At 39.6% G+C, this 13,502-nt stretch overlaps 1 protein-coding gene across 5 annotated transcripts in view; it reads left to right on the forward strand.

Annotated features, from left to right (window-relative positions):
• CABCOCO1 (ciliary associated calcium binding coiled-coil 1) overlaps nucleotides 1–13,502 on the forward strand; it is a 73,838-nt gene that overhangs the window by 15,277 nt on the left and 45,059 nt on the right. For all 5 annotated transcript variants that reach the window (XM_050958343.1, XM_050958339.1, XM_050958340.1 and 2 more), the window contains exons 3-5: nucleotides 1,596–1,765; nucleotides 6,027–6,171; nucleotides 12,216–12,288. In XM_050958343.1, the coding sequence (XP_050814300.1) occupies nucleotides 1,596–1,765; nucleotides 6,027–6,171; nucleotides 12,216–12,288 (388 nt within the window). The remainder of the gene's footprint in view (nucleotides 1–1,595; nucleotides 1,766–6,026; nucleotides 6,172–12,215; nucleotides 12,289–13,502) is intronic.

Consider the following 13,502-nt stretch of genomic DNA (forward strand, 5'->3'; position numbering starts at 1 on the left):
AAAGAGACTTAAGAGGAGTTAATTCAGTTACGGTGCCTACTCAGTACAATTCCAGTTAAAAGGCAAATAGGATGCTTGGTTATATTAAACATACTAAGAAAAAGAATACCAAAAATTACATTATATTGACAAAAAATACAGCCTAGGAAGTTTTCTCTATTCTATGTCATCTGATGGGCTGTGGGGGCTGTTGCAGTCAAGGGGAGGCCCTATGAGCAGGCGCCATTGAAATTGCATTGTTGGAACATGGTAGGGGTCAGTGTTTAGAGTATGGGCCTGTGCATGAATGGCCGTGGCTTACCACAGATACCCTAGGAAATATTGCAACAATAAATGATGGTATGAGAATTCTGCCATTTGATGCTGAAATTGCAAAAAATGACTTGTGGGATTTTGTCACCATCCATTCTGAGCCTAAACTCTAGCCCTGATTTGGCCTCAAACCCGATCCTCTAGCCTAAACCTAATTTACATCTTAACACTGTGTACATGACCCATTTGATTTTTGAGTGTTCCAGACAGATTTCTTAGTACAACATAGTAAAATCAATTATCATCACCAGTGAGTATTATGTTCATTATCATTATTATAAAAGCAAGTGTCACGTTATCATGCTGTTTGAGTCATAGTGTTGTGACAGCAACCTCAACTTTGCTCTCAGATGGAGCTGCAGCTAGGACCTTTTTGTAGAAAGTGGAGTTGCAATAAAGCTTACTTTTATAAGTGTATGTGAAGACAGGGTTCATGGTATTTTTCCTTTCTAGTCTCATTTCACCCTAAAACTTCCCAAGGAAATAAAAGCTGATTTTCAGCTTCATTTCACTCAGTGATTCGTGAATTTTAGATCTTTATATCTGTTACATGTTTGTTACATAAAAGACTTTTGGCTTTGTGGTTCCACATCTCACCCTAAAGATACAAGACGGGATACCCTTGATCAGTAAAAACATGCCAAGTGCACCCGTTGATATACAGATGAAGTCGTCATACCATTTTTTTCTTCATAACTTACACTTAAATGTGATATCATCATGACTTGTATTTTAATATTTCTTTGGGAAACATGAAGAATTCATCCATTCATGCATCCGACGAAATGGGTATTCACCCATGGAAGTTCATGCTCCAATACGTCTGTTAGTCTATAAGGTGCCACAGGACGCTTTGCTGCTTATGAAGACTTGGGTTCATGTTGCTATTTACTGATTTGTCCTGTGAACAGCATTAATGTTTTGCAGTGGTCCCCAACCTTTTTCGTCTAGCAGGCACCAGACGAAGGACTGTGGCGGCGGTCGAGAACCGGTGGCATTTCAGCGGTGACGCCTCTGGATGATGTCACATGTCAGTGGCAAACGGCGTCATCCAGAGGTGTCCCCGGCGAAATGCCGCCGAATTTCGGCGGCATTTCGGCGGGTGCTCAGGCGCCGGACAGGACGCGGGCACATATAGATGCTCCCGTGGGCGCCGCGTTGGGGATCCCTGATATATTGAATGATATAGCTGAATCAGATGCCAGGAGTACACACGATTGCTGGCAGACTAAATCAAACTTGTGGAATCTCACTTGATTTTACACTTCACCTTTCTGCCACAGAAAACTGGAAGAGTTTCTGAATTTCAGACAAATTAAGACATCTTTGAAGGAAGCTGTTTTACTAGATTATTACGTGTCGGGATTTTGGTGGGCTAAAGAGATGGACTTCACTCATCTACAGCTCTCGGGATTCATGGCCATCTTAAACTTTCTGTTGGAGAACCTCAGCAGTGAGTATAATTCTTAAAATATTCACTTGAACAGAAACTTAGCATGTTCTCAAATTAATTGTTTTTAATGTAAGTGGTAATATTTTTTATTAGAAATAAATATTAAATGATTCATTTTCTCCCTGAGTATCAGCATGCTGTGTACATTGTATTTTGAATATAACTCTTGGCTGCAGTTAAACTTTGATTCCTTCAGAACAGAATAGGTGAATTTTTTAAAAAATTAAACACATAACTTTTTACCATATTATTACCTTGCAGAAGGTCCTTGAATAGAATTAATTAGGAATTTTGCCAGAATTTACATATGCTTCATGGTTAGGAAAATTATTGTTAGGAATTTCAGTTGTCTTGCTGCAGAGTGTTCACTACACAAATACCTTAATATGAATTAACTGTACTAACAAAACTATGGAGAAGAATGGAAGCATGTCAGAAATAAGTTTTCCCGGGTGTATGTGTGTGTATATATAATACTATAGGAAGGACTGGTAGTGCTGCCTGTTGTTAGGGTTTCCTGACATTTCCCATTATAAAACCCTATTTTCAGTTGCTTAAAACTTTGTTAAACTTTAGCTATTTGGGCTGAAATTTTCCATGCCAGGTGTCTTCCTCAGGCCAAATTTTTTTGGAAATACTTCAATTGTTTCAATGAGGATGTGGAAGAATACATTGTTTTGCTCATGCTAAAATATCCTGGTGACCTTTTTTTCCTCTTTTAAGCGATGTAGCATGTCATGCTTTGGAGCAGGGACTTGAAATTAGGAGGAGGGTGGCTTGTATATCAGGGATGTGTCTTTCTCTGTCCTTGTGAAAATCTGCCCAAATTTGGCCAAGTTATAAACTTTTTGGGGAAAAAATCACTATTTACACATACTCAGTGAGATTTTTTTTTAGATTTTAGCAGCTAACTCACTGAAGATTTTGTCTCTACTGGGCGTGTTCCATCCCGGGACTGAGCAGGACTTTCCCTGCAGTTGCTGTTCTGCTATGAGCTATGCCTCATCTGAGAACAAGGGAGTCTGTTTCCTGTTATCTCAGTGACCCTCCATGTCCCCCCTTTGAATGAGTATGGAGAAGAAAGCTGCCTTTTCAAATGCAATGGGAACATGACCTGGACCTGAGAGAGGAGATTGGGATTGGAAGACTAGAACTGGAACCTGATTGGAGGGGTAGGGAGACTAGAACCAGAAGTTGGGGTGCAGGGTGAGATTGAGACTGGTTAGCAAGGAAACAGGGGTTGGAAGCTAGGGAGAAGACTGGGACTCACTGTGCAAGGAGACGGGGACTGAGAACCAGTGTAGGGAGGTGGGAGGAGAGGACTGTGGTTGATTGGACAAAGAGACCGGGGCAAAGAGGTGAGTGGAAAGGTGAACACTAAGACTGAATGAGAAGCCGGAGGAGGCAGATTGGCATGTGGGTTTAAGTTTAAGTATGTGCTGAATTCCCATTTAAGTCAGTGACCACTTTGACATGTCTTTAATGTTCATCTTGTGCTAAAATGGTTTGCTGCATGTGGTTGGACTTATGCAAGTGCATAAAGTTAAGTACATGCTTAAATACAATGCTGAAGCAGGACCTGAGGCAGCATAAGTAATACTGCTTTGGATTGGTGACCTGTTAGTTGTGCCTCAGTTAGAAGATTGCTAATTCAAAGTAGGGCTTGTCTCAGACTGCAATCTAGCTTGAAGATTGAAGTCTGTAGAAAATATGGCCATGGACAGTATTTGATGCCCAGATTTGATCCCTTCAGATCCCTAAGCACCTTCAACTGCTACTGAAGTCAGTGGGAGTTTATGGTGCCCAGCACCTCACAGGAGTGCTCAGGGCCTCCTGTTCCCTTTCAGGTGTGACTTCTGTCCCTTCTTCATGTTGTTGTTGTAACCCCACAGCTTCACTCTTTCTTGCTTTACTTCTAGGGGACTCCCCATTTGTTGGCATTCCTAATTCTATCATTCAGTCTTTCCACTTCCTTTGGCTTCTCCCTGTTCACGCCCCATTTTGCGTATCTAGATTACTCTCCTCTTTTCCCACCGTGGCTATTCTCTGATACCTCTGTGTTCGGCGCAGGAGGTGAACTTTACAAGGTTTTGATTTCTGAAACACCATAAGCATCTTGTAAGTTGTTTTTTTTAATTTGTTTCCTGTACAAAGAACCAAAGGAGTAGATCCATAGGGAATTAAAGTAGTATGGTAAATAAACCTGCCATTACACCAGTGTTGTGTACTTATCCACTTTGAAGTCTGGATTCATGATAGCATAAAGGAACAAGTAAACTGCTAAAAAGCTTCAAGTCCACAGTAGTCCTGGTGATGACACACAATAATGTTAAAGCCTCTTTCTCATCAAACCAAAGTTTCAGTGACTGCTATAAGAAATTATGAAACATTTGCAAATTTTCCTCTGTCAATCTAGTTTATAAAAACAATGGTATCGTCACAACCTTTTGAATTTTAGTTTCATGTTGGTAGGACTTTTTCAAAGTCAATGGTAGAAACAAAATAACAGTCTAGTTAAGTACCTTATATGGTGACAGAACAGCGGATGTTTTGGTAGCTGTATCTTTCATAGTTTTAGTACTATGGTGCCCAATATGATAGGTATAATTGTAATCTGAGAGTAATGGCAATTTAGTGTAATGTCTTCAGTTAAGAAAAAAAACGTTGTGGAAATACACCTCTACCTCGATATAATGCCACCCGATATAACACGGATTCGGATATAACACAGTAAAGCAGTGCTCTGGGGGGGTGCGGGGCTGCACGCTCCGGCAGATCAAATCAAGTTCAATATAACGCGGTTTCACCTATAACGCGGTAAGATGTTTTGGCTCCCGAGGACAGCCTAATATCAAGAGAGGTCTACAGACTACTTTTTCAGAAAGTACACTCAGCACCTAATTCTAATGTCACACCAGTTTTAGTCATCAAAAGCTGTGTCCTCAACAGAGTTGCTCTGAATTTATGCTGATATGAGTGAGAAGAAAATTAGACCCCAAAACTGATCATGGCAAGGATTATTTTGGAGAGCAGGTCATATGAAACACTTTTTTTCTATGCTCATATCCTTTATTAACTAGGTAGCCCCATATTAGTAAATAGCTTATCTATCTAATTCCATTGAGGAAACTTAGTCTTCTATATGCAGCCTGTACCAAACATCAACAATTTAAAATAGCATAAAGAAATTATGTAATGCCCCATGTTTTCATTTGCTATCCTAATCTTCAACCGTTGCTTTCAAATCTCCTTTCCATTGTCATGAGAATTGCATCTAATCTTTTACTAATATCTATCCAAACTGAAAAGAGATATGCCTTTATCCAGGATAGTCATATCTTGTTACACAGAGTTTAGTGGACTACGATTTGCTTTTTCACATTATTGCATTTCTTTCTTTTCAACTATAACCAAAACAAACAAACATTACCTGATGTTTCAATTGGAAAGACTTAACTTGACTCCTCTACCGAAGACTTTCTTGTTGTAACATTTATTCCCATTAGGAAATGCACATTAAGTTTTGACAGCAAGGAGAAAGAAGTAGCATAAATGGAAGCCATGAAAACCTCACATTTTGGCCTGTCTTAAATGGTTAAGAGAGAGACTTTTTGAAAGCACAAATGGGAGTTAGGTGCCCAACTCCCATTGACTTTTTATGAGAGTTGGCTATTTGACTGTCCTTTATGCCTTTGAAAACCTGTCTCCCCAGTTTGATATGAAAACTTTTAATTCTAATAAAAGGTAAATTTTATTTACAAATTTAATCAATCCTGTGTGACTGGATTAAATTTTTCGAAAAATACTGAATACCCCAAGTGGCATCTGATTCTTCTATTTCTTCTTCATGTTGCAGTTGACAGCATCACAATTGCATGAGCAGTACCAGATATATTTTTAAAAAGATTCATAACTATACAAACCATGCATCTGAAATAGAATCTGTCCCTGATTCTCTGTTCATGTAATTATGGTGACAATATCTGAGTAAATAAACTATCAACTAAGAAGTTTGTGTGTCATCTACTTTTGTCCCTACAGGACAAAGTGACCATCAATGGTGTTGTGAAGGAATGTTAAGACTACTGTTCTTTATAAGAATAATGGAAATAAGCAATAAAATTTGTCCAGTTTTTAAAAAAAATATTCTACATGGCTTCACATGCAACTATTCAGACATTAAAAAAGTCTCTCAGTACTGTGCCAAGAAAACATCTGTCACATCTATGTTTAGTTTTTGTTCTTCTGGATTGAATTGCAGCCAAACATATTACGCTAGAAGACAACATAAAAGAGCTTGGGAGAGCAATGGCTGGAATAGGGGAGTCTCATTCAGAAAAAAGTGGTGGCTTGGATTTCTTCAGTGTTGATCAAGCCAAGGCTGTAATCAGTTACTTGAAGATCAGGTATTCTTTTTTCCCAATATCAGTTATGTTTATATTCTAATACAGGGGTTCTCAAACTTTTGTACTGGTGACGTCTTTCACAAAGCAATCCTCTGAGTGCGACCGCCCCTTATAAATTAAAAACACTTTTTAATATATTTAACACCATTTTATAAATGCTGGAGACAAAGAGGGGTTGGGGTGGAGGTTGACAGCTTGCGACCCCCCCATGTAATAACCTTGCGACCCCCTGAGGGGTCTTGACCTCCCCGTTTGAGAACCCCTATTCTAATAGTTCAGCACTGTAAAGTATCTGCCAATAAAAAGAGAGGGTTATTTAGTTTAACATGATCAAACTTTTGCCAAAAACTCCTGAACATTACACTAACACCCCCCCCAAAAACAAAACAAAACCCGAACAACCCAAAACCATTTACTTAAGTAACAAGTCTCTGACCTCAAATGATACAACCCAACGACTTCAAAGTTTAAACTAACACTCTATTCTATTTCATGGTCTTGATGGTGAAGATTCTCTGTTCTTCAACTGGACAGCAGCAAGTTATTCCTTTTTTTTTTTTTTTTTTTTTTTTTTGGTGAGGAATGGAGAGGGGAGGGAAAGGATAGTGTTATCTTAATGATTCAGTTATAAATGGAATAGTTTTAGGCCTTAGTCCAGCAAAGCACTTGATCATGTATGTAACTTCAAACCAGTGAGTAGTTCAATTGATTTCAGTGGGATTACTCACGTGATTAAAGTTATGTACTTACTTAAGTACTGTACTGGCTCACGGCCATAATGAATAAATACTAATCATGAACGTTATTTGAGAGACAAGGTGGGTGAGGTAATATATTTTATTGGAGCAACTTCTGTTGGTGAAAGACAAGCTTCAAGCTACAAAGAGCTCTTCTTCAGGTGACTTTCATCTGTTTAACCTTAAGAAGAGCTCTGTGTAACTTGAAAGCTTCTCTATCTCACCAGCAGAAGTTTGTCCAGTACAAAATATTGCCTCACCCATCCTGTGTCTCCGTATCCTGGGACCAGCACAACTATAACAACACTGCAAACATGACAATTATTTGACTATGTTCAAAGCCAAGTTGGGATGGTCTCATGAATGGATTAGGAAATCCAGTAGCATTTTATGTACAATGCTATTCTAAAAATCATTAGTGTGTTGCTTTTCCTAGGCAGCCTGTATAACAGTACAAAAGAGGTCTATCACCAGCTTGTAAACTACTGCTGTTGTAAGCACAAGAAAAAATGTGGCTGCAAACAAGCAGTAATATGTATTTTTTAAATGTAACAAATGAAAGGCCAGATAGTGGCTTATCCTGCATACCAGTGCAAGGGAGTAAGGGGACGTAAGACACGCTTTACCCCAATATACCATACCATTTGTTTCCAGCACATGACAGGTGGCATGCGCCACAGAGCCACTGTATCCCCTGCTTTTGCAAGTGGGAAAAAAGGGATGAGAAGCAGTGGAGAATAATACGTCCAGCACACTGAGGAGCATACACCGTACTAGGTATACACCTGTGCAGCACGCTCCCTGTCTTGAGCAGTGGGGAGATGAGGTGGGGGATTCTGAAAATCTCACTCCCAGAGTACTCCAGGCAAAGTGCAAAAATGAACTGCCCCTTGCTTTGGACTAGATCAAAATGTCATGATCTGGCCCTGAAATAAAAGATGTCTTGGTATTTAGGAATGTCATCTTAACTTTTTATCTTTTTTTTCCTTCTAAAACTTTCATACATTTTTATGGAACAAAGGTTCTTTAATTGAAAGACCACAATGGCTCTTGGATAACTATGTATTTAGACTGATCAGGTCCATGTAGTTCATAGTGTTTTGACCTACAAGACCATAGAACTAGTCTTACTTCCATTGAAATCTTAACTTCAGTGGGGGTAGGATCAGGCCCTATACCTTTACCAGTGGAATATTAATCCGGCTAACAGCTAATCTGGTTGTTAATCAATGGTGTGCATGAATATTAAAAATCCTTCCCAAATTTGTGGGCAAAATATATATACATACACTAAAGTACACCATTATTTCAGTTGCTACATATTTTTTAAAAAATAAATTGGTAAATTTAAGCTTTGAAGTTGTTTTCAAATTATACAAACACGAAAATAACTAATTTTTGTTACATTTTTGCTTAATGTATTTTCATATCTTTCTTTTACTTGTTTAATTTTTAAATTATAGATCTGTAGCTCTTTTTCCTCAAAGTGAATATGTTATGTTTCAATTCAGATCAAATTTTTACAGTTGATTTATGAACCCCTGAGATGTATAAAGGAAATAGGGACGAATGCTTAGCTATATTGGCACAAACTGTTCAGCAGCTTTCAGGTTTGGTGAAAGATGACTGTTATCCTCTTTTTCATTTTGTTTCCCTTCGCAAATACACATCAGCTTATCTCTTGCCAGTTTCTTTCAGGAAACAGTTGATCTAGGAAAATATGTCAGTCTTAATCACCTTCACCTGCTTACATGACATCATAAAAGCTCCTATCCTTTAAATAGTTACATGAGTAAAATTAATCATGTGTGCAATTGTTAGTAGCATTGGTCCCCCCCAAAAAATCACCATTGGTAACAACAGAAACAAAGACAAGTACATTAAATTTATATCTCTTAGAGAATTTTTGTCCTCAACATAGGATTATGGGTGCTAGGTTAAAAATAGAAATGAATTCAGAACTTCCAAAATCATCATCAATGATTATGACATTTTATTTATTATACATAAGAGACAATCCACTATAATATACCATTAAATATTTTGTGGGTATAAGGAGAGGATTTGATTGTTCAGCACTGTCATTCTGGCTCCTTTCTGGGCACTTTCAGTAAATACATAAAATAAAAAGGTCTAAAACTAATGGCTAATAAGACAAACAAGATATTTGATTTATTAGTCACATGTCTTTTGGCCAGGGTGAAAGTAACTTAAAGGACTTACTAGTACTCTGGAGTCCTTAGGAGGGGGCAGGGCCTCATCCAGAAGAGGCGTGGTCTCTGCCGGAAGAGATGGGGCCTTTAAATCCCCAGGTGCTTTAAAACAGGATTTAAAGGGACCAGGGCTGGGGCTGTGGTAGCAGCAGCTGGGAGCCCCGGGCCCTTTAAATCACCCCCCTGAGCTACCAGCTACAGACGCAGCAGAGCCCCGGGCACTTTAAATTGCCATTGGAGGAGGCTCCTGGCTGCTGCCCCTACCCCAGGGCCCCGGCCTCTGGTGGAGCTTTAATGGGATCGGGACTCCACTGCAGTAGCAGTAGCCAGGACCCCCTGGCCCTTTAAATCACCGCCAGAGTCCCGCCGCGTCTACCCCAGGGCTCCAGGAGCAGGGCTCAGGTGGCGATTTAAAGGGCCCTGGAGGGTAGCGGCAGTGGGAGCCCCAGGCCCTTTAAATCGCCAGCAGAGTCCCACTGATGGAGCCCTGGGGTAGCAGCGGCAGCCAGGGGCTCGGGCGGTGATTTAAAGGGCCCGGGGCTCCGGCTGCCACTACCTTCCTGGGCCCTTTAAATTGTCCCTGGAACCCTGCTGCCAGAGCCCTGGGGTAGCGGCGGCAGAGCTCTGGCGGTAAGTTAAAGGGCCTGGGGCAGTAGCAATGGCCAAGCCCTGGGCCCTGTAAATTGCTGCCCTAGTCCTGCCGCTGCTATCCCCAGGGCTCTGGCAGGCTCCGGGGACGATTTAAAGGGCCCGAGGAGGTAGCGGCTGCCGGAGCCCCAGACCCTTTACATAGCCACTGGAGCCCCGCCCCCGCTACCCCAGGGCTCCGGGGATGATTTAAAGGGCCTGGGGTGGTAACTATGGCAGGTGCGCCGGGCCCTTTGAGTCGCCGCTTGAGCCTTGCTGCCTCTTCCCCAGGGCTCCAGCAGCAGGACTCTGGCAGCAATTTAAAGGGGCCAGGGCTCCAGCCGCTGCTGCTGGGAGCCCCAGGCCCTTTAAATTGCTGCCAGGGGAAGCCGATCTACCCCAGTATGGCGTACCGGGATGTACCCGCTTACTTTCACCTCTGGTTTTGGCATTTACAAATGATCCACACTAAAATGTTACCAAAAATGGCAAAGGAGGTGGGGAAGGTCAGAGTCATCTGAAAGTCAAAATTTTCTGAATTAGTTCCAGATAAATTATGAGGCCTGTGTAAACATAGGCATATATCTCACTACCAGAACATGGCAGGAATCAGAACTGAAGTATTGCAGACAAAATGTACTGTAAATGGAATGGCAGTTACTGTAGATCAAATTAGTTGTGCGTGTAATCTGTGCCTGGTGAAGAGAATTTGTAGTTTGACATAGCTGAATTTCTTGTTTATATTTCTGTTTTGTAATCCCAGTTTGTTTTGTTAAGAAATTAAACTGAGTGGCTAAAATAGTTATATTCTACAGTTACGTTTTGTAGGGCCTGCTCAGTAGATACAGTTAAGTGGCCAAACTTTCAAAGGAGCCACCATAAAGTTGCCCATCTACTTACATGCACAAAACTGTTTGCACACACACAAACATAAATTCGAAAGCTTTGCAAATGCATTTGTGCAAGTCTGTTGGAAAACTATTCTTCTTATTATTATTTATTATTATTATCATCCAAAAGGCACAGGCAAAACCACTTCTGTATCCCCCTGATTCTGGGCTGCTCCCAGGTCTGGAGAGGCCACCAGCATTACTTGGACTGCTCTGAGGTCTTGTCTAATTACAGCAGCTGACCGAGGCTGCTCTCTGGGCTGCAGCACTGCTTAGAATCTTGTGATCCTCAGTGCTATGGCTCCACTCCTGACCTTCCCGTATGCCTGGACTCATGAGTGGGTCCTGGGGAGGCAGCTTTTATGGCTGTCTTGCTCAATTCCTGCAGTGGCTGATATTGCAGATTAAATGCTAACTGTGTTTCTGGCATTTCCAATGCCTTACTATTGCATGCCTGTATAGAGGAACAAGAATTCTCTGCTCTCTAGAATTCTGTGAAAGAATACTTAAGCAAGGTTAAACATTTTTCCTTCTAAACTAGTTACTCTAAATTCTTCCATATTGTTAAGAAATGTTTATAAAATTTTTGTGGTGTTAACACTAGGAATTACTGCTTTTCATCTCTGTCAGCTGTTTCTATATTGAAAGATAGGATTGCTTCTGGTGATTTTTTTTGGAGGGATGGGGGGCTTTAACAATCTGGTCAAGAGTACTGTATTATTGAAATCAATGTATTTTTTCAGACACTTACTATACTATACATGTATATCTTGTATAACATAGGAGAGAAGATTGAGCCCTGTGGGTCTCAGCAGGTGAGTGTTTAGGAGGTGACGTGCCTTCTGTGAATAAAGACCCAGACATTTCAAGATGTTTCTGTTTACAACTGCAGTTTCTTGGAGCCATGACAGGAGTGTTTGGTGATCAGTGGTACCAAATGCTGCAGGTGTGATACAACAGGATGAGTCTGGGTGTACATCCCTTGTCTGTGGACAGGAGGGTGGCTATCCATCAGCACAAATGCTCTCTCAATACCATTGCCTTAGCCTGAAGCCTGAATGAGAGAAAACTAAGGTACTAACAATTGAAAGGTAGCCTTAAGAGACTATCTTTACTAACTTCTTCATTCCTGGCTTGGAAATGGAGTGAGAGGTTGAGATGCTGGGCAGTAATTTGTGTTCTGCACAAACTGAAAGTCCAGTTGGCTTCATTTCTACTCCCATACCATCACGAATAATAAAGACCCTGCAGGTCAAATTATGCCCTTGTAACAATTAACTTTTGAGTCATTTTTCAGAGCAGACTATTAAGCCCCAAAATTCAATTTCACAATGGTAGGGCTGATATCTCAAGTGTCATATTGAGTTTATTATAACTGATATGAATCTTGTAATACCTGAAATGGTTTACATATTGTAGCTAGAATTAGAGCTCAAGAAGTGTTTCTTCTTATTAGTGATCAGGGATCTGTCACCTTGACCTAGAGAATAACTCCTAGGGTAACAAATGTGTTTAGAATACTTCCTTTCCAAAGATTTGTGGTTGTGCTGGAGCTGCATTTTCTTTTCTTTTTTCAGTTTATTTCAACACTATAAACTATATGAATATCTTTTCCACAAACCCAGGGAAGAACTTGTATTAGGCGATGAGGTAAGTAATTTATATGAATAGAACTGATTAAGCAGAATTATTTAATGCATGCCCTGTGTCATCTGTTTTATAAAGCTCAAAGCAACTTTGTCAAAATTGCTCAGGTGCTAACAATATAGAATAGCAGATTAAAGAATAGAAGTTAGATACGGTGATATAGGTCTCCAAAATGAGTTATGGGCTTAAAAAAATGTGGTTTTCTGGTTATAATGTTAAATCTGTTGAGTTAAAAATATCTTCATGTACAGTATTTATAATAATGATCTTCAGGATTTTAATTAGATAATGCATGACTCCACTTTAAAATTAGTACTCAAATCAGAAAAGATTACGTACAGTAACTCCATGATAACCACAGTTCTAGTATACCTAGGCCCATTATTTTTAATGGTAGCTATCAACAGATAATTATATTGATTGTACAGGAACTTTTTAATTAGACATGCAAGACTTCTGAGGCACTCAGGAAACAACAGGTGATTGTGTTGATAAACTTTGTCACATATATCTTAATTTTTATGCGTGTGCATGGACACATTTATCAAAAATGCATTGACTCAAGATTTAGCCTTTAATCAAATGTTCAGGTTCATCTGCTTATTTCTGCTTGACTCTACTAATTGAGGATATATTTCACAATAGATTGAAAAGCTTTTATGCTTTTATTTTATGAGAGGAGGCAATCAGTTGTTTTGCTAAAAAAGGTTGAATTTTAGCTTATAAATATTAATCAAAATTAAAGGGAAAAAATGTTCAGTATTTTTCCTTTATGCTTGAAGCTGGCAGTTTGTGTTTACAGATGGTACTACCCAATTTCTTCCATGTTTCTTCTGACGGGCTTAATAAAACATATGAAAGGTTTGCTTCTTGAAGCAGTCATTAGCATTTTAGAGAAACTACATTTTACCTGTAACAGTGCAACAAGGCATATTATCATTCATTGACTGAGCTGAATCCTAGCTCCCCTGAAGTCACTGGCAAAACTCCCATTAACTTCAATGGAATCAGGATTTCCCTTTGTCTTTGTTGTTTTATTTTTCAGTGTTAGCCAACCATTCACCTGATTAGCTAACACTTGCATACTGGCAAAATTATTTTTAAAAAGTGAAGCTTCAGTTAAGAAATTGTTTCACTCATACATTTTGTAATTTATGAGGTATATTACATTTTTAGTATATTATAAATTAATTGAAAATCTTTTAAAATTGTTTTTA

Source organism: Gopherus flavomarginatus, chromosome 6, assembly GCF_025201925.1.
Source record: "Gopherus flavomarginatus isolate rGopFla2 chromosome 6, rGopFla2.mat.asm, whole genome shotgun sequence".
NCBI classification, from domain to species: domain Eukaryota; kingdom Metazoa; phylum Chordata; order Testudines; family Testudinidae; genus Gopherus; species Gopherus flavomarginatus.